At 39.1% G+C, this 20,600-nt stretch overlaps 1 protein-coding gene across 1 annotated transcript in view; it reads right to left on the bottom strand.

Moving 5' to 3' along the window:
- Positions 1 to 20,600, bottom strand: part of SPTBN5 (spectrin beta, non-erythrocytic 5) — an 89,171-nt gene that overhangs the window by 44,261 nt on the left and 24,310 nt on the right. Inside the window, exons 24-33 of the mRNA XM_077784151.1 lie at positions 19,877 to 20,077; positions 18,723 to 18,839; positions 17,988 to 18,151; positions 16,138 to 16,270; positions 15,162 to 15,307; positions 13,880 to 13,994; positions 11,871 to 11,981; positions 10,776 to 10,955; positions 6,840 to 7,043; positions 5,449 to 5,598 (exon numbers count right to left, since the gene is read on the bottom strand). Of these exons, the coding sequence (XP_077640277.1) occupies positions 5,449 to 5,598; positions 6,840 to 7,043; positions 10,776 to 10,955; positions 11,871 to 11,981; positions 13,880 to 13,994; positions 15,162 to 15,307; positions 16,138 to 16,270; positions 17,988 to 18,151; positions 18,723 to 18,839; positions 19,877 to 20,077 (1,521 nt within the window). The remainder of the gene's footprint in view (positions 1 to 5,448; positions 5,599 to 6,839; positions 7,044 to 10,775; positions 10,956 to 11,870; positions 11,982 to 13,879; positions 13,995 to 15,161; positions 15,308 to 16,137; positions 16,271 to 17,987; positions 18,152 to 18,722; positions 18,840 to 19,876; positions 20,078 to 20,600) is intronic.

Genomic DNA, 20,600 nt, shown 5'->3' with positions numbered 1-20,600 from the left:
GAAATGAAAACAGTGAAACAGAAAAGAACAAAATAGAAAAACTACACGGAGGTTTTTTTCCAGGTCCCAGACTGACTACAGAGTCACAGAATTGATTAGGCTGGAAAAGACCTTTGAGATCATCAAGTCCAACCTAGCAGAGAATAAAATCAGCTTTTGACTCTAAAGACTTGAATCTTCAAAGTGCTGATCACTATGCCCCAGTCATTCAGAGTCTGTAAGCAGTTGCATGCTGTGTTAACAACAGCACTCTAATGGTTAAAATGAGCTCTTGTTAAGAGCTCGATTAGAGCAGAGTCCTTCTCTTCACTCCACGTGGATCAAGCTGTAGCTGCAGCCTTGGTGACAGCAGAACACAAGTAGCTTTGTCATTGTCTTGCAAGTCATCTCTAGGGAACTTGAACATAGCATGGATGCATACAAAAAGAAATTAATATGGCTTGGTTAAACACAACTTAGGTCTTCTGTTTGCAAATGTTCCTAGAACGGAATGCAAATTTTCACCACTCTTCTCCCAGTTCCAAAGGATGCAATGTTGACAGCGATAGATGGACACCCTGGACGCGCTGTGCCTCTGTGGGTTGAAGCTGTGGTGTGAGCTGGTATGTTTGTCACAAGGCTGTCAGGGCATACACTTTCTACAGTGCATGTTTCCTGGGAAGGCCTCAAACCAGATCTTGTCCAGTGGCTAGAAAGCAATCCTGAGCAGCAAACAGGGTTTATTGATAGAGAGAGGCCAGCCCCAATCTCCACAGGGTGAAAGGGTGGACCAGCTCTATCTGAATCATGTGTCTTCGTAAAGATCGTTGGATTTCGGCTTCTTCTAAATTCTCTTACCACCTGGATAGGCATAGCAGTCCAAGGAGTGGCAAGTATCAAGGTGATTTTGGAAACCTTGTGGTGAGCAGGTGTTAGACCATCACATGGAGTCTTCCTAAAGTCTGGCCTAGATGAGGGGTAATTCTGAAAGACAATCAGCTCTGGACTTAAATCCTTGCTCATGATCTCATTCCCACTTGCTGAATTTTCTCTTCCAGTCAGCATAGCTGGGGACAGCCATATGTCTTTGGATAAAGTCTGCTGCGGAAGGCCAGGATACTTGGAGGAAGTCACATGAAATCTTGTGATTTGAAGAGCTGGCGACCCACCTGAAGGAAAACCTTGTTTTGGTTTCTGGGATCGTGTTGGAAGACCAGAGGGAGTTTCAGGCACCTTCTCTAATTGTGGCACGAGAAGACTTGAATGAGTGTGACTGCTTCCATGGGAACCTGCTCGAAAAGGCTTTATCATCAAGCTGCACGTAGAAATGTGAAGCTTCATTGAAGTGTGGAGGTCTGACATTTGGACATTGCACTGGCTACAGCCTTGTTGGTGTGGCAGTGAATCACAAGTTTCCAGAGATGCATGCAGGTTTTTTCTGTGGAGCATAGAAGCAGCTGGAATAGCAGACAGATCAACATTTAGGCATGATGTCCAGCTTGACGGAGCTTTGCAGGAAAGAACATCTGAGGGCAAGGATAGGGCAAGCTTCAAGGGATCACTTTTTCCAGGGGAAATATGATGAACACTTTTTTCTCTTTTTGAATATTGCTTGTAAGATGCAGATGTTGACTGAGTGCCAGACCTCTCATATCCATGGTCCCAAGGATCCTTGCAAGCACTGGAACATGTGGATGTCTCAGAGGGACTGACACTTTGGGGACTAGCGCTCCCAAAACCTTTCCTCTGGTCTGTGTGTGCCAGGATGACATCTAGCCTTGAACAGTAAGACACACTGCTGGGTGGTGAGATGGCATTTCCTGGAGCAAGCCTGGCAATTGATTGACCAGTGGGAGGATGCCAAGCTGGTACTGGCATCTTTTGAAAAGGCCTGTCCTGCACAGCAGATTCAAAAGCAGGAGGTGGGATTGCTCTACAGGAAGAGAGCAGCACTTCCACAGTGGAGATGTAGGTTGCAGATGAAGGTTTGCAGCGATGGTCCCTGTATGACATTCTGAAGCTTAGTCCTAAATGATGCAAAATTCAAAGCCACAGAGCTTGCCTTTCCCCCTGTTCTTAAAATCAAGTCCTAATCCTTTTTCCTTTGGCACTGGAAATTTCCATTCTTCCTCTGAAGCAAAGGAATGAGAGTTGAATAAACATTCTCCAGGAATAAAAATGCGAACAAAAAAAAAAAAATCCACATTCAAAATAAAAAATCTCAGCTCTTCTAAAACTGCTACCACTGCTTGTCACGTCTGCAAAGCGATATGAGTGTGGGATGGGCTGAAGGATAAATTACGGAGCACACAGCTCTGCTCCCTGAGTGTTCTGACAGTGAGACTGCAGACAGAGTAGGAGGGAGCCAAAAGTGCCTGCCAGAGACAGCCTGAAAACTTGCTGTTATTTCATCTGTGAAAAAAAGAAAAGTGGCTAACCTGAGCAGTGGATCTGCTGCTGTGAAAGATCAGAACAGAGCAGAGAGTATTGGATGCAGTTTCTGCTCAAAGCAAAAGTAATGTTTTTCCTTCTTTCCCTTTTCCAGCTGTTAATTGTCTGCACTCTGCATGACGAGATCTCAGTCTGCAGCTTTTACAAGAGATTCCTACAGAAGTTCCATTCCATGGCACAACTGAATTAACAAAAAAAAAAGATTTTGCCTAATTTTCTTCACATGTGCTCTATTTTCTTTAGCACAGAACAATGGTAGATAATATTTTGCAGAAATCTTTTGAACGCTTAAGTAACTTGGATGTAATATAAGATGCTGGCTTAAAGTCAAACCTGTCACAGTGGCACAGATAGCAAATGAAAGAGCAATTCTTAGTAGTAGTTCTTAGTTTAAAATACTCCTCTGTTACTTTCTTCCTCCCCCTGTTTCTTGCTTCTGGTCTATGGCATATGAAGTACAGCCAAACTAGCATTGAAAAATTATGGCATGCTTCCTTGCACAGACATTTTGCAGACATAAGAAGTGAAATGCACGTAACTGAGCCTTGACTCAAACACAAAAGTCAGAAGAAATGCAAAGGGTGGAGAGATTGCTTCTATTTCTTTGCCTGACAGGAATCTTTTTGAATGTGTTCTTCCTTTTGTCCTTTCTGAAAGCAGCAAATGATGAAATTCCCATGGGAATATGGTTTGAGAGTCTTCAGCTGATGTCCTGGCTGAGCTTTGTTTTAAAAACATGTTTGAAAAAAACTGCTTTCCTATCATCCCACTTGTCTGTATCACTATGCAGCTACAGTTTAACTCTATTTAGTAGTAACAGAATTCAATCCAAAAGGAATAGAGTTCTCTTTCAAGAGTTCTTCAGCTGCAGAAAAGTGAAATACAAGTAGTGACTAAGGAACATCACTGTCAAATTGTTTATTCTGATCTACATGTCAGATGGCAGCAGCTGCAAAAGACAGCTTGACTGTAAAGTGTGGTCTGCGTGAAGAGCCATTGGAAGGGACAACCAAGTACACACATTTTACTGTTCCACCTTCCGGATGCTTTGTGTCAGTGAAGAAAACTGAGTACCAGCGTCCTTGGAAGTTCATAGAGAGGATACTATGGGAAAAAGATTCTGATAACAGAACTGCTCTTCATGGTCCTCAAGGTCACAATCTTCATTCTCAGGCTTTTTTTTGGCTGATGAAACTTCTGGTTTCTGATCCCACCAGGAGAATGTGCCTAGCTTCTGATGAACACCCAGCCCTTTTGTGGCAGTCTGCATCACAGCCTATGGCAATGGCAAATTCATCTGAACAAAGAAGTAATATGAAGTGCCACTTACCTATAGATAAAGTGCTGGGGCCGTACCAGGAATGCCAGGTGCATTACCCTTCCATGTATAAGTAATACAGACTTTTGCAACCAAGACTTGCAAGTGAGGGACAAAAAAATCCCCTACCTACATACAGTAGCTTCCCACACCCTGCATTACACAGAGTAAATCAGATGCTGTAGTGATAGTGCTTCTGTGTGTTGGCTGACATCCATTTAATGAAAAGAGAAAAAATACAGTGGGCAAACTTTTGTAGTGTTTACATTTTCCCTGATAAGCTCCTATACAGGAGCTTGACTGCTTGGTAGGGAATTGAGATAGATATAATGCAAATCATGTCATTTGCTTTATAAGCAGCAAATAGTGGGCAGAACTGTGCAATATTTTACACCTAGATGAAACTCTCTGCTTCATGTCACAAAATCCAGAATGCAGGTCACACTTACCAAAATAGCCAATTATAAAGAATTATACAGTCATGCATTTCCTTCAAGGAAGGAGTAGCAGAAAGCTCCAGGCCCATGTACTACAAAGGGTTAAGTATCACTGCATGGCACAGCTCAGAGTCAGTTTCCAAAACGATTTAGTGCCAGTGGCAAAGCACTAGTGGAATGCAGAGCTCAGTGCAAAATGAGAGCCATTATCTTTTGCTCTCAGTGGTCTTGGAGAATTGTTATTTTTCCTCAATGAAAAATGACCCAGAGGTGCAACCTCCTCCAGCAATGCACCAATCCTTCAGTCTGGCAACCTGCAACCCATTGGTATGGTTTGTATGCCAAGTCTCAGTACAATTGCAGCAATCCATCAATTCATGAATTTTCAGTGACTGCACTCAGTTTTGTAACAGCAAATGCCAGACCTTGAAATGGAACCTTTTGAAATAGTTACAAGAATCAAAGAAAGTACAAGAAAGACAAAATATAATTCAATAATGGTGAAAAAAAAAAATCTATTTCAAAAGCTGCAAAATGCTTATAATAAGAACATCCTCCTGTCTCTTTGCATTGGTTATATCTGCCAACTTTTTTTCATGACAGGGCCTTTTTCATTAGCTCGTTTTCCTCAACTGCATAAAACAGAAGTAAATACTCCTTAAAAATTCTTTCATTGTTGTTCTACACACTCCTATCAATGCCCTTGCAGAACTGAGAAGTCAATCCACTTTCCTGTATTAACTCACACTGCTGACATCCATTTTCCCCTTGTTGCATTTTCCCAGCATAACTCTCAGCCTGAGGTGAGAATTCTGGCAACACCTGCAAAGTAAAATCCCTTCAAACCCTCTTTACAATTTCCTTTCTCTTTGAATCCTACCAAATTTGCCAGTGGTTAAGCAGCTGGCAAGCTGAGATCTGTTTGCAAAGTGGACTAATATTGGACTCTTGTCTCCCTCTTCTGTTGTGATGCTATTATGTTCCCTCTTACGTATATTTGCAGTGAATTATCTTTCAGGTAAGGATCATCTGCTTGTTTCTGTTCCACACCTAAGCCCCATAAGAAAGGAGATCTTCTTGCACATTGCTACAGCCTCCAAGTGATACTACGACACAAAAAATACCAAAAAAAGAAACTATCTTGTCTGTACTTAGGCACGAGGATTTTAAGCTGTAGGTGAACACTAGTGGCCTTTTTAGTTTGAAAGAGTTCACATGCTTGAAGAGTTCTAACTGCTTATTTCAAGTTCATAATTTGCTCACCTCCTGTGAGTTCAGGAGCATGTCAAGGTGATCCCAATCCTTGTAGAACATTTGTTCTTGGTGTATTTTCTCCAGCCACTCCTTCTTCTGTCTCCATGCATTGTATACATTTTTCTTCTCTTCCGACAAAGCCTGTAGCTTCTGCTGAATCTGAAAAAAATTTCCAATTAAAAACTTCTGTTGATCTTTATATCCCATAATCTGGGTAAATTGACAGAAGAGAGGATTAAGTGGAGTGGATAATCCCTTTAAATTATAACAAATTATCAAATAGAAAAAAAAGAGTAGAACAAGTTCTAGCACTGCTGTTTGGGCAGAGAGATAATCAGAGGTGCCTCATTTCTGCAATGGAGAAGTGCTTCTTACAGCATATATAGCAGTCCAAACTGAGAGCAAACAAAGGTAACTGTTTCTCAGGTGTGACTTTTAGAATCAGATCCTAATTCTTCATTATCTTTAAGCATTAAGAGCACTATTAGAGCAGTTCAAACTTTTCCATGACAGATATTAAAATATATATTATCAACACAGCATATTCTTCTAGTCAGTGAATTCATGTCACAAAGTCAGACTTCATACAACTTCAGCTTTCAAGCATTGTATATCCACAGGCCTTCTATGAATGATTTTTTCCCCCTGCCTTTTTCTACAGGCAAAGGACTTTAAAGTCAGCAAGATTGCTAGCTACCATAGTCATACAGTGCAGTCTTCAGCAAATTTTCAGGAAATAGCTTGGTGAGATGGAAGAGTAACTTGCACAAACTGCATTTTTCTGAAGGTATTCAAGTGACGTATTAATGAATTATCAAGGGAGAAATGAGCTGGTAGGTACTGGAAAAGAAATAAGTGCTGTGAGAATCTTAGAAGCTATTTGTCTAGAGTAAACTGACATTTTGATTTAAATCTTTCATTTCCAGGGAGTATATTTTACTAGTGTATATTTACTAGTGTAATATTTTTTTTACAGAAAATGTTTCAATCAATCTTTAAACTCTCTCATATGTTTGAGTGTTTTCATTCTTTGGTTGACAGGATTTTGTCCAGGCTGTCCTAGTGTGGGTATACCACTGCAATACAAAGTGTAGCATTTATGTGAAAATCCAGTTTGGGAAGTTGGCAGAATTGACTCCATGGCTCAGACGATGGTGAACTTCTTGAAAAAGTCCAGCTTTGCTGCAGGACACCTTCAGGAGATGCCTCCACACATCTGCTGCTGGAGTTAGACATGGAACAGATGTTTTTGTGCCCAAGACAGGTAACATACTGAGGCAGACCTAGATAGGTCAGGCACAGGGACAAGTGAGTGTACACTTGTATCTCACACTGGGATACACACAGTTACACTGGGGTCCAGTGCTGAATATGCATGACTGAGCTCTTTTTTCAATTACCTCTTTTGATGGCATTTCCTCATCTTGCAAGAGGGACTGTCCTAGCTGTACAACATGACTGTACTTCTCTTCTCGTGCTTCAATCTCTGCCAGTAGCTGTTGATGCTGGGTGAGTCTCAGGCTGCTGGTAGATATGTCCCGAATAGACTCCTTGGCTCTCATTTCCCTTATTATTTCTGCTGTCCATAAGAAATAGTCCCACACCTGGAACCCGAGAAAATATGAAAATTAAGGTTAGGGCTCAAGCTTAGGTTAGCAGGCAGGAAAATCTTAGGCTAACTCTTCAACTTTAACTGAATAATAGGTAATAAAATCATAGATAAATTAAACATTTAATTAGTGCTTGCAGTATTTCTATGAATTTTATAACGATGGATAACACAACTGTAGGAATTCCTATATACTGTGTTACATGGTTTTTAGTATCATAATCAAACTGTCACATCATATCAGTGACAGCATGATATCATTTATTGCTCTTTAATTCATATTTATTAAAGTATTTTCTGATGTTATTCCCTCATAAAGGATATATAAGTATCATCCTACATTTCTGTGAAAGCTTTGGCTAAAATACAAGTTTATTTGAAAATTAGGTTATGCACATATTCTAAAACAAGAGTGAGAATTTTCAGGTGAAAAACAAATGCACTCTAATAGAAGTGGGAAAAGGGTAAATCACAGGTCAGGAGAAATTGCATAAGCATATCATATATACAGATTCAGCTCTTGGTTTGTGAAACTATAGGACTGAGATTGGGAGGAACAAGTATGTCGTTCCAGCTTACTTTCAAAATCTGATGAACCAATAAATACATTTGCAATAACTTTAAATGTTTGAAGCAATTATGAGCATGAAAATGCTAAAACAAATCCCTGAGGTTTATTTTTTTACTGTGATTGAGGAAAACTGCAAGTAAAAGTAATTTGATGTTCTCTGAATGTCTTTTTCTTAATTTCATTCTATATCTTCAACAGACTCTTACTTTAGGCATTTTATTTGAATCTGCAGTAGGAGTTTTGCTCTTGTGTCAGTTAGTAAAACCTAGGGCTGTGAGTGATATACAAGGGATTATAGATGATGATTAAAGTTTCTTTTAGTTTAACTATATCTGGATTAGTTGATTCAATTTTTAGGTCTTTTGGGTTTATAAAATATTTTTAAATGCTATTATTTATATTAAATGTTGAAGAAAAATTCTCTTTTATTGCAGAAAACTAATTTTTTTAGTTACTCTTTTAAAATGGTTGCTGGCTTTTTCACTGAAGGAAACTATGTAATGGAAATAGATTCTTGGCTGCTCCATTCTACCCATAGATTTTTGTTCATATCATGAAAATCTCGTAAAGACAGCCAGGAAAAAAAAATTCAGAAAAGCACCACAAAATTGAAATTGGCCAATCTGGGGTCCTGACTTTAGGCTTTAAAGGCAAGATACTGCTTTTTTTAAAGCCAGTGAACACTACTAAATGACTCTTTAAAAAGACTGACCCTTTTAAAGGGGCCTATGGTAGTACACGTGTTGGCATAATTTCCAATTGTAGAACTACTTCATTCACACAGCTGGATGTCACTGTAGACACTGCCATTGCATTTGGCACTGCAAATGTCTAAAATTCCCTGAGACTTTGAGCTAAGCATTAGTAAAAAAATCCATAAGCCTCAGGATATATAATTCCATGGGACAAGTCAAGAGCTAGTAAGAGGTTACTGGACTACCACTGCCAGCAATATTTAAGGATAGAGTAGGCACCAGTCTGCACGAAACTCCTAAGCAGAGCCTGACTCTGATTGTGCAGATCCTAGAACAAACTTCAGAATAAAGCCTCAGATCATTCAGAAATATTTTGAGTCTGTGTCTACCCTCATCTTCCTTGACAAATTTCCATGGAAGAACTGAAGCCCTCTGCTGTGCTGTGTGTTGTCTGTTAGGCTCAGCTCTGCTTTTTAATTACATTAAAATCGTACTCTAGGTGTAAGGAGATACACTAGATGATTGTGCAGAATTCTCATTTTATGGAAACTGATTTTTTTGTTTGTCTCACTTAATCTGTGCATAATTTTTAAATGAAAAAGCATATATGTACTGCAAATGTACAATATAATGACAAAGTTCTCTGAGCAGCTCCTGCCTTGTCCTATCTAGGCAGGAAGAGAGGCTTACCAAATTGCAGAACCAGCCCTTCACTTCTTCAGGAATTATTGTCAGGAAAGGAGGTGAAAATTGAGAGGATTGGGAATACTTTTTGCCATCAGCCTGACATCAAAGAGACAGGGAGTTGCCTGAGGCATAGTCCTGTCTAGACACATCACTGAAAATATGGTTACATGGCTTTGTCATTTTGTTTTATGATGTCAAGAGTAATGAAGATCAAAAGACACACTGGCAGAGCAAGACATGAGCTATAGATTTGTCATTCAGATCACAGGATGTGTCACACATTTCAGGCAAAACTCAAACCAAAGGTGTTTTGTATCATTCTAGCAATAAAAATTAGACTAACACTCCCACAGGATGGGGACAACCTAACATTTTTTATCTGAAGTCAAAAAATGAATTTATGATGTAAGCTATGAAGTAAATCAATAAAGAAGTAAACTCTGAGTGACTACATTTCAATTATCAAATACACCAAGATCCACCTCCTGATGAAAATGCCTCCAGGCTGAAGACTTCAAGAATGCAATATATGATAGAAGAATACATTCTAAAAGTTTGCCTCATTCTTCCTATCAGTCCTAGATACTGCTAGAAAGACAGTGGGCAAATGAACTTTTCCCCTACATCAGTAGAATCACATGAAATTTCCCCATCAACAGTTCTGCACATGATAATGATACATGTAAAAATTAAAAAAAAAAAACAACCCAAGAAAACCCTCAAAAACCCCCAACTGCCATAAACATCCTTTATCTCTAACTATATAATATTATATTACAATACTGATTTAAACACTTGTAAGAGATTTAAAGTGGATTAATTGAATGTGCAGATGACTCTCATGCTAGGAAAAAAGAATCATGTACACTCTCTTGTGATCTTGATCCCAGATCACAACTCTAAGACAAACCTGTAGCAAGTTTTTTCCAGGTGAACATACTCTGGGCACTCCTTGCTTCCCACTAAAAATGGAAGCAGAATGTGAACTACCAGAAGTATCTTGATTTGACACAATAGTTACACTTGGAACAGTTCAAGAATAAAAGAATGTAAAAGCATTCTTGAAATCTGCATTAGCAACTCCCTTCATGATATAAGGGGATACTCTTGCTGGTTTAGCACCTGCAATGCTTGCAGCAATAGTCTACTGATCTGCAGAGGTGTAGCTCAAGTGCCTTCACTGAGGCTACTGACATTTGCAAAGTATTCCATAGCAAATCACAGCTCAGTGGCCTGCTGAGTTCTTTGGAGATGAAGCTACTGTGCATTGCTGATTATGATGCTGTGCTGATATATCCATGTCACTGTTTGAGCAGCTTGAGAGGTTAGTGCAAAAATCATCGAGTTGTATTTGATACATTCCATAAGGTAAGTTAACCAAGGGTTATTGTATGCCCTGAGAGAGAGAACAAACTTTTATGCTTTATAAATGGAAGAGTAACATCTCTTTTTGTCACTTTTACTCAGTGGAAATTGCAAAGTCTTTGAGAAGATTACTGCTACTCTTGCAATGCTGTGACTGCTTCTGACAGCTGACATTCCTTATACCTCTGGATGGAAGCTTCTATTCTTACAGAAGATAAAAAAAATCCTTATCCTACAAAAAAGATCCTTATCCTCTAACTCCTTTCTAAATATCAATGAGCACTAAAAGCTTGATTGATAAGACAGAGAACACTTGCAGCCTTTTCCAGCTTGGAAGTTCACCTTTGATTCATATCCACTGCAGGCAACCTTCCCTAAGCAGCGAGGGATAAAGGGCAGATGTGCTTACATGTGCCTGAAATTCATAAAGCTTGTAGGCTTGTTCCAGGAGTCTCCTGCGCTGCTCCACTTTGGCCTTCAGGGCCCTCCAGCTGGTCACTATTGCCTGCTGCTTTGCCTTCAGGTCTTCCACCTGCGTCTGGGAGCAGTGGGGCAGCACGCGATCTGCAGAGCGGGTCAGCTCCTGCAGCTGTACACAGGGGGTGCAAGCAGAGGGTAAGAAGGAGAGCATCATGGAGATTCTGCTAAGGGCTGTCTTTCTTGTACATGAAAATACAATTCAAGCAACTTTTCCTGACTTAACTTTTCTCATATTAAACAAAAAATTTTATAATCACTGTTCTATGGAGAAATAGTGACATCCAGTGTCTGCCAAGGCTCATCACAACAGTAATTTTTCAGAGGCAGATTTCAATTTCCCTTTATTACCATATCATTTATTATATGAATAATGAAAGTACTATTATAATTGCTATTATAATTCAGGTAATAGCCAACTATTCCTTTTTTTACCCTCATTGACCATACAGCTTAACTGTGGCTACATTCTCTTCATGCATGTCTCATGCTTTTTTACCCTCAAAAGTAATAAGAAGCTGATGGGATCAATTCTGATGTTACTGCCCAGGGCCAAAATATTTGAGGCCATTGATAAGTAGTACTGGAATAAGCTCAGTAATCTCAGTATAACTCATATAACTTTTTTCTCACAGTCCAATTTGTACCAATATTAATTTTCTCCACACATTAAACAGATTCTGGATTTTTCCTTTTTATCTCTTAGAACACTTTGAAAAAGACAATACGCATATCACAAAGCCTATCATAATCCTACATTTTAAACCATGATCAAAAATATACCTGTGAATCACTTCAATAGTCAGTAGTAATTACAGTATGTGCCTTATTTGAAAAGTTGTAATTACCTACTTTATCACTGCCATCAGACCGTGACTATATTAAAAAAACCCAGAAAATGAAGGAAAGTCCAGGCTTTCTGTGAGAGACAGTAATAATTTGGTTCACAATACAAAATTATTATTATGCTTATCTTGGAAACTTGAACTTTGGCTACGCATTGAAGACCACAAATGACTGTCATTACCTGCTGCTCATTGCCAGAGAGCTCGTGCTCCAAGGCCACATGGTTCCGGAGCTGGCTTTGAACACCTGTCATGTCCTTAGCCACATCATCTGGAATACTTTTGGACTTCTCCTAGAAAGAAGAAATCAAAGAAAGCTTTGGGTTTTTCCGCATTTCTAAGCAAAACTCACTACAAGCCTACATTAAATAATACTGGGTACTGTAACTCATACTGCACACTTGAGGACATTCTGAATTACTCAACTATGATAGTTAAAAGGAAGCCAGAAAAATCTCTCCTAGTAACTCACTTAATGGCTAAACTATTCAAATGGACTGTTAGAAAGGAAGATTTGTGTCTTTCCTTGATCAGACAATACAAGAAAATATCTTACAGGTTTTGTGTTGGGAATCAATCTTGAATACCTACTGCAGTGACAGTAAATTCATAAAAGTAGCCATTAACAAGCAACAGTTTCAGTCCATTCTTTGAGATACAGGTGGTCTTCCTGTGAACAATGTTTAGAGAAAGTTTTGGTTATAGTTGCACAAGATGCAGAAGGGGAAGGACCACTACATAAATGGAAACCTAAATATTTTTTTAATTCAGCAAAGGTTCTGAATGGATGTAGTTGCTACCCAGACATGCATTGGAAATGCACGCAAAAAGAAAAGGCATTTCAGCTGGACAACAGAACTGTCACTAAAATTATTAGAAATTTGTTTCAGATCAGTTTAGAAAAAATTAGAAGAACACTTCTTACCATTGAAGAACTGAATTTCTGCAACAGAATAACAGGCTAGTTTGGGATACCAACAATGTGTCTTGGTAAGGTGCTATAAAAGGAGACACATGTTGTAGTTGCCTATACTATGATGGCAGTGGAGCTGATGACTTAAGCAAATCTTCTAGTACTTTGTTCCTCTGAGAAGGAAGGCTTTCCTACCAGGTTTTCCCTGGTAGTCTTCTGACCAGGGTGCACAGGGAGGGATGGACGAGATGACTGCTCTCCCTCCCTGGAGTGAAGCTGTTAACAAGATGCAATGCAAGAAGGGTGTAGTGGTTCCCTGGACCAAACTCAGCATGGAGATAAACCAACAGCTGGTCTGTGAAGTGTTTCTGAACCCTTACTTGTCACTGTCTCAGCATTAACTATTTAACCAGTGAAGTTAAATAAGCACCAGGTTCTGAAAATCCCAGCCGGTAAATCGTGAAATACTATGTTTGATTTTCTCTTCATGACAGGGGAAAAAAACAGGAATAACATGATTGAATGGGGCAGCCTCTGCCAGCACAAACAAGTAGAAAATTCATCACGTGTAACCAAACAAAGCCCTGTTGCCTTGCAAACAGTGGAACCCCTTGGATCACTGCCTCCTGTAAACATCTGCGTTAGGGAAACCACACCTCTCATTACAGCAAGGATGTGGTTTCTCTGTGAAACTCTTCAGGATGTTCAGATAAAACAGAAGGATGAAGATTTCTTGGGGGGACTTTCCTGCTGGGACTGTTTGAAATTATTGCCAGTACTGGGCACTGGAATGAGAGGAAAAGATTTTTGGCTCAGCTTTTCACATCAGGTCACATGATTGCCTGACAACCTTCCAGGCTAATGGTTATTGCAATCCAAACAAATGCCTTTTTCAGAGGAGAATTCTTCAGCACACATAAAACTACAACAGTATACAAAGAACCACCATAGTAAGGCAGTAGTTTCTTAGGGTTGATGACTGTAAACAAAATCACTCTATGCATTGCACTGTGAGGCACCTTAGTGCAAACACTGGTCTTCTCAGCTTTTCCCACAGATCAGCTTCACCTGGTTTCACCAGTGGTTCTCATAAGGTAACCAATCAAGTGTCTAAGGATTACCCAGAATTTCTTTTGATGCTATGAGTCATCACACTGGCTTATTGCTGATTTTTTTTTTTTTAAGTCAGCAGTATGAATGCTGAGAATCATAAGAATATTCCATAGAAAAAGCTGAAATAAAGTTTGCATTATATGAGATTTTCCTATTAATTTTTACCTCAATATGGGCCAGGGCATCTGTCAGATCTTGGTAACACTTGTGAATCGCCTCAGCATCTTTCAGCTGCTCACCTCGTAATCTGGTCATTTCCAACAGTTCCTCCCAAGAGTTCCTTCAAGGTAGAATGGGAAAAAGAACAATGTAAAACTAGGAATAAAGGAGACCATCAGTCTAAAGAAAGACTGAAAACAAAATGTGTTCTTGCTTTAATTCCTGCCTTTAAATTCTGTTGGAGTGATTCACTGAATGGCAGCATGTCTCTCAACCTACTCTGTCCTCCTGTCTGCTCCAGGAACTTAAAGAAATGGTCCTATTCAAGAGTTGCCCCCTCAATTGCACTTTTCAGGTTTCATATGCAGTACTTGGAGGACTGAGTCATAGAGTCATAGAATATCCTGAGTTGGAAAGACCCACAAGAATCATTAAATCCAGTTTTAATGGACTGCACAGAACACCCCAAGAATCACACCATCCATCTGATAGCCTTGTCCAAACACTTCTTGAACTCAGGGTGATGTGACTGCTTCCCTGGGGAGCCTGTTCCAGTGCCCAACCACCCTCTGGGTAAAAAACCTTTTCCTAATATCCAACCTAAGCCTCCCTCAGCTTCAGGCCATTCCCTTGGTCCTGTCACTGGGCATCACAGAGATCAGTATCTGCTCCTCCCCTTCCCCTCCCCTCACAAGAGAGCTGTAGACTGCAGTGAGGTCTCCTCTCAGGCTTCTTTTCTGCAGGCTGAACAGACCAAGTGACCTCAGGCACTTCTCATATGAAGGGCTTCCCCTCAAGGCTCTTCATCATCCTCAAAGCCCTCCTTTGGACAGTCTCTGAGAGTTTAATAACTGTCTCATACTGACCAAAGCTGCCTACAAATACACTTGTCCTCTGGGCCAGTTTGGACTGATGCCAGAGCTAAAAAGCTCCGAGCATCTTAATGTTATTTTGCAGAACAGTGCTGGGATTCAATCACGAAAACAAGAAGAAATAAAAAGCATCTAAACTCCACACCTGTCAGCTGGTGATCCTGTTTCAAAGAGCAAAGGAAGTTCACCTTGTAAAGCACCTCCAAAGCAATTTTCAAGAAGCCAGAGCAGCAAGTAGATGGTGTTTATTTTTAGATGAGGCTGGAAGCAACTCTGTATTAGTGAGCAAACCACATAGTTTGCAGTTAGCGAATCAGGAGAACATGGCTTATCCCTTCCTAGTTTCTTGTTACTTCCTCCTCCTTGAGAGCAAATGGAAAGCACAAAGCATTTTAGACCTAACACAAGGCTCCTACCTTAGCTGTTTCTGCATCTGCCGAATTTCCCAGGACTCAGAATAGCCTTGGTTCAGCAAGTTGTCTGCCAGCTGCTGGAATGCCACAACTCTTTTCCCAGCCGCTTCCAACTGATGTCGGAATGTATCATATTTGGCACAAAGTTGCTTTAGAAGGGAAAACAAGAATAATGAGAAAACCCCTTTTGAGTGCTCTCTTCTTCCAAACATAACTGCTCATCAGAACACAGCCCAAAAAACAGGTAATAAGCTGATAATACTTAGAGATGGAGAAACTGCAGAGAATGACTGGATTCTACCTTCAAAGACCATGAGAAGATTCAAACTCTTAGCAAAATATGAGGTTTGTGATGCAGATGGGAGGCAGAAACATTATTACTGGGGATAGGAACAAAAATTCTATGTACAATGAATTTCAATTATAAAACTATGTGTTTTTACTTAATGAATGCAAATGTGTATTCAGTACTGCAAATGGATAATGTAGCCTGATTTTAAGGTTTAGGACTATTTTGAAAGCTATTTTGAAATAAATTATAAAATGAAGATTCTGAATGGCTGGTGATTTGTAACTGGTTGACATTATATTGGTTTCTATGCCATGTGAAGAGATATACCTAGAGAGTTTGGTGTATATTAGCAATCACAAATTAAAAAAAAATAGGAAAAAAAATCCTAAATGGATACCATACTGACATATCTACTTATTAAAAATAGAAAATATTTGCTCATTGTAGGTGTAGACATTTTAGCATGCAGTTGTTTCAGACAGCTCAGCCCTCATGGTAACAGGGTGCAATGCTGCCTGTTCTTCAATCCTTCCCATCCACTTCACCCTTTTCTCTTCCCATCTTCCAGTTATTTATACTTACTTCTTACTTGATTTTTAAGTTTTCAAGGACAATCTTAGTATCTGTTTACAGTCTCACTGCATACAGTCTATTTGATTTTTTTAATCTGTTACTCAAAAAACTCACCAAAACATGTTCGTAATCATTTCCATAGTCTTCAGAGCTGGCTGTTTGTTTCTGCTGAGTGATCCAGTCTTCCAGATCTTCATATTCTCGTAGAAACTCATGCAAGACAAGAGTTTGGTCAAGCTTCTTCCCTCTATTGGGGGAAGGAGACAAGATAATACAATTATGTTATAATATAAGAGAAGGGCTAGCAAGAACTTTCTTCCAATGAATCCCCAAAACCTCTCACCATCAAGACTCAATGTCTGCAATGGAAGAGCTGATTATTTCTCAGATTTGGAAATGATGATTGTAGGATGACAGCTGTCAGCCAGGTCATGCTCATCTCATTAGCTGAATTTCCCAGAAGAGCACTGTGCCTATCTGAGCTCTTTCTCTGCTCTGTTTTTGACTTTGATTGGGATTTGTTGTTATTATTTTTGCTGGTTTTTTTTTTTTTTTTTTCATGAGAAAGAATACCCTTTATTTCTTTCCAGATCTGTCCTGATCTGTGTTTCTAAAGATAACTGAATTGCTTATGAAAATGAGAAGGAAGTACTTCCTGAGCATCAGGAAAGCAAATACTATGAAAGCCTTTGGATGCAATTCTCATATTGCCTGTTTGGTAGAATTGCTCCAACCTGTTATATATTTCCAAAGGTCTAGATTATTTTATAATTCAGCCAGACATGTTACAGGGCTTCAACTGCAAAAAAAAAGATATCAATTTTCCATCTGCTATCCTGCCACTGTGCAAATATTCCAGGAAAGAAGAATGTGGCTTCCCAGTTTGAGCCACAAATGTTCATCACAAGAGATGTAACTTGTTAAGAGTCCGGCCCAAGGCGAATGCAGATGAGAGGTGCAAACCAGAGCACCAATAAGGCACCACAAGACCCAGGTTAACATTTAGAAAGAATGAAAACAAAGTGTTTCTGTGTTAAACACACAGAAATATTTTGATATTTCTAGATTATTTCTTTTTCTGAACTATTCATTCACAGGTTTTTCTATAGATACTTTTACTTTTTCAACTGTAAACAAGATTAAAACTGAAAGGTAAAATAACAGCATTTTATTTGGGTTTAATTATTCAGATTAATTTATTTGTTATTCTGCTTGCAGAGCCCTCTTCCTTTTCTGAGTGAAATTTTTGTGGGGGAAAAATCTAAGTTGGTCAGACATATTTTCCTTTCTGAAAACAAACTAGAAGTGTTAAAACCCTTTGTACAAACCAACTGTCCTGTTGTAAATATGTTGCTGTAATAATAACTGAAAGAAAGTGAAATTAAAAGTAAATGATTAATTCAAGAATAAAAGCCTTCCTATAGTAGCACAATCACTGGGCATATAAATAAGTGTATCCATTATTGTCTCCCTTAAAATATGTAAAAATAAAGTAATTTTAAAGTAACATTAAGGGAACATTCTAAAAACATTTTTCCTATTAATAGCAGATTCTAAATACCATAAATGCAAGCCAGAATCTGGCACCTTAAGTCACTTTACAGGAAGATTATTAAAGATAAAGAGGAAATTAATAGATATAAAATCCTTAATATGTAGCAAAACTCCTCAAATAAATTGTAGCAGTCTTGTTTAGTAAAATAAAAAGTTCATAAATGCACAGTAATATAGAAACAAGCAATTTCCTAATTCTAATTGAAAGAAAAGGAGATAAGATAATTTTATTATAAAATTATAGAAGTAAAACAAAACTAGTAGCAACAACAACAACAATATAATTATAATTAATATCTGATTTATAATATAATGAATATAAATTCCAGTGAAGTAACTGGAGATATCCTTTATTGATTTCAGTGGATTTGAATCTAATCTAGGATCCAAGTGGGAGTTCTGGTTTATACCTTGCTGCTGCTAGCTCCTGTAACTCCTGGAGTCTTGAATGAACTTGTTCCTTTGGTGCATCAACCTCAATATACTGGATGGAGCCCACAAGAGGAAGAGTTTGGGCACTTTCACTCAGTTCTTTCAACAAATCTTGGTAAATGGCAATCTCATGCTCCAGTGCCTGACAAAGAATAACAGTGCATTGAGAGTCAGTTGTCCACAATAGCCACTTCTTGTGAACAACCTAGGGTGTAGTGATTGAAAAAGAAATACTTTTGGGAAGGGCATGACATTTCCAAGACCTGATTAATTTTAGATTATTTTCTAGCAACATTTAAAAAAATGTACAGAAATTCAAACAAATTAGATGAATAAAGACAATTAGAATTCCCTGATGGAATATTAGGTAGAGAAAAGTATTCCTGGATTAACACTTTATCTGTATCTTTGATTTTAGGAAAAAATTATAAGACTTCTGCATGCATCTGTTGAAACTGAAAAGCAGATAGTCAGATTTAGCCTCAGAGGAATATGAGAATATTCACCATCCTCCTTTACCCCCAGACTACGTTTTACTAACCAGGTTAGTCAACTGCACTGATCTCTTCTATCAATCTATCCATATGTAGACTTATGTCATTGCAAAATCTTGTAGATAGCTGGGCACTCAACTACCAATGAGACAAACAATTTTATGCCTGCAGAGAGACCAAAATATCAGACTAGCCTACAGAATTTAGGCAGAGAAATACCTTATGTTTCTTGATGAGTTTTAGTGTTCCATCTTCATCTTTACCGTAGTCCTTGCTTGTCACGAGTGGATATTTTTCTGCTATCCAAGCCTCCAGATCTGATGTATTCATTAAAAACTATCAGTTAAAGAGAAAACAAATGAGCTTCAACTTTCAAAACATTCATTACATTTTTTTCTTACTTAATAAATTCTAAATAAATGGTGCACTGTAAAAGCTTACTGTAATGTTTTATTAAGTATTTAATTCATTATTCTCTGTGAAATCACAAAATAATGATGGGGCCACAGATGGAAGACTTCAGTGCAGGATAACTAAGTGTATAATATCAGTGGGATGTTTCTCCCTCCTCTGCATGAGAAGTTCAAATCACTGTAAGAATCAGGCTTCATAAAGTCTACAGTACTGACAAGTGTTTTCATATACAGAGAAAATAAAGGCCGGATGATTGAATATCCCAGCAAACATACTTTAGCTGGGCCTATGAACTCCATGCAAATGCTGTTTATTTTAACAAAATTGTATGTGCTATCTGAGTAACTGCACTCCTAAATGATCCACTGATGACAGAAAATTTGGATTATCAATATAAATATTTGCATGGAATTTCTAGGGTTTTTTTTAACAAGCTAAGCATGAAGGTCAAGACGCCTATAGAAAAGAATAAAGTCAAAATCCCTAACTTGCTCTGAGAGTAAATGTATATTATCTGTTCCTCAGTGTCATTTTATTGCCTGGAAAATTGTTGTGCGAAACAGGTAAAGAATGGATAGCACAAGAAGTCCCCTCTTTTCTGATTTCCATGTCATAATTCTCCAGTATGAAGGGCCAGTTCGGGATCCATTACATTAATAAGTCAAAGCCTGAGACTGTTTAAAGACACAGAGAGAGGAGCTACTACTGGGAGAAATGTGTGCTCTGTGCACAGCCATATGGGATGGGTACAGAACCCAAGGGAAGCCTCTAGAGCAGCAGGTCAAGAGTGAGGGCTACATTCAGCTATGCAGTCCAGCCCCCATTCCCATGAGCCTGGCCTCAAGAAGCTGAAGAGAATACCAGTCCTACTAAAGCTGGTTTTTTTATTCACTTTAACACTTTGGTCCTCTTGTTTGTCTGAAGAAGCTACTGTGCAAGCTCTTTGCTTTAATTTGTACCTCCTGAAAGCCAACTGAGTGCTGCAGCTGCTTCATCCTTTCCTCACAGGATTTCTCCAAGCCCTGCCAGGCAGTCACAAGCTCCTGGCATTTCTCACTTATTTTCTGAGCTGATGGGTGCTGGCCTACAATCATTGTCTTTCCTTTATCCAGGATCCGCTGGACTTGCTGTTTGTGGGCATTCACTTCTGCCTGCAGTTCCTGGGAATGAGATAAAAAGAAGATACGTGAGGACAAGTAAACTCTGTGTGCTCCTAATCCTAAGCAAAACTGGCAGCTGGTGAGAGTGGGCACAGTACAACAAGTGGACACCAGGACTGTCTTATTTCTGCTATGCCTGCAGCCTCAGTCACTGGTGCCAGCCCCACTCACATAATGCTCTGCTCTTGGTCCTGCCACTGAGAGAGGAGGGAAGGATGTGTAAGGAAGCAGAACTTCCCTGCAAAGTTCTCTCTTCACCATGCTCCCATCCCTTCCCCTGTCCAGCAGCCATGGAGGTTTGGGAGAAGGAGCAGATCAGAGGATGAGACACAAAGCTGGGGGAATTAGAAAAAAATGTTGAGCTGATGATGGAAAAATAGAATATCCAAGACAATGAAGGGGCTGAAGGATGCAAAGAGAGACATTGTGATCAGTACCATGAAAACTATTGGACTACTGCTCCATAAATCCTCCCCACTGGTCTTATAAGCATTCTTGTGAAACTTGCAATTAAGGTGCTGCA

Source organism: Lonchura striata, chromosome 6 (genome assembly GCF_046129695.1).
Source record: "Lonchura striata isolate bLonStr1 chromosome 6, bLonStr1.mat, whole genome shotgun sequence".
In the NCBI taxonomy this organism is placed as follows: Eukaryota; Metazoa; Chordata; class Aves; order Passeriformes; family Estrildidae; genus Lonchura; species Lonchura striata.
This window is presented reverse-complemented; position numbering and strand designations above follow the sequence as displayed.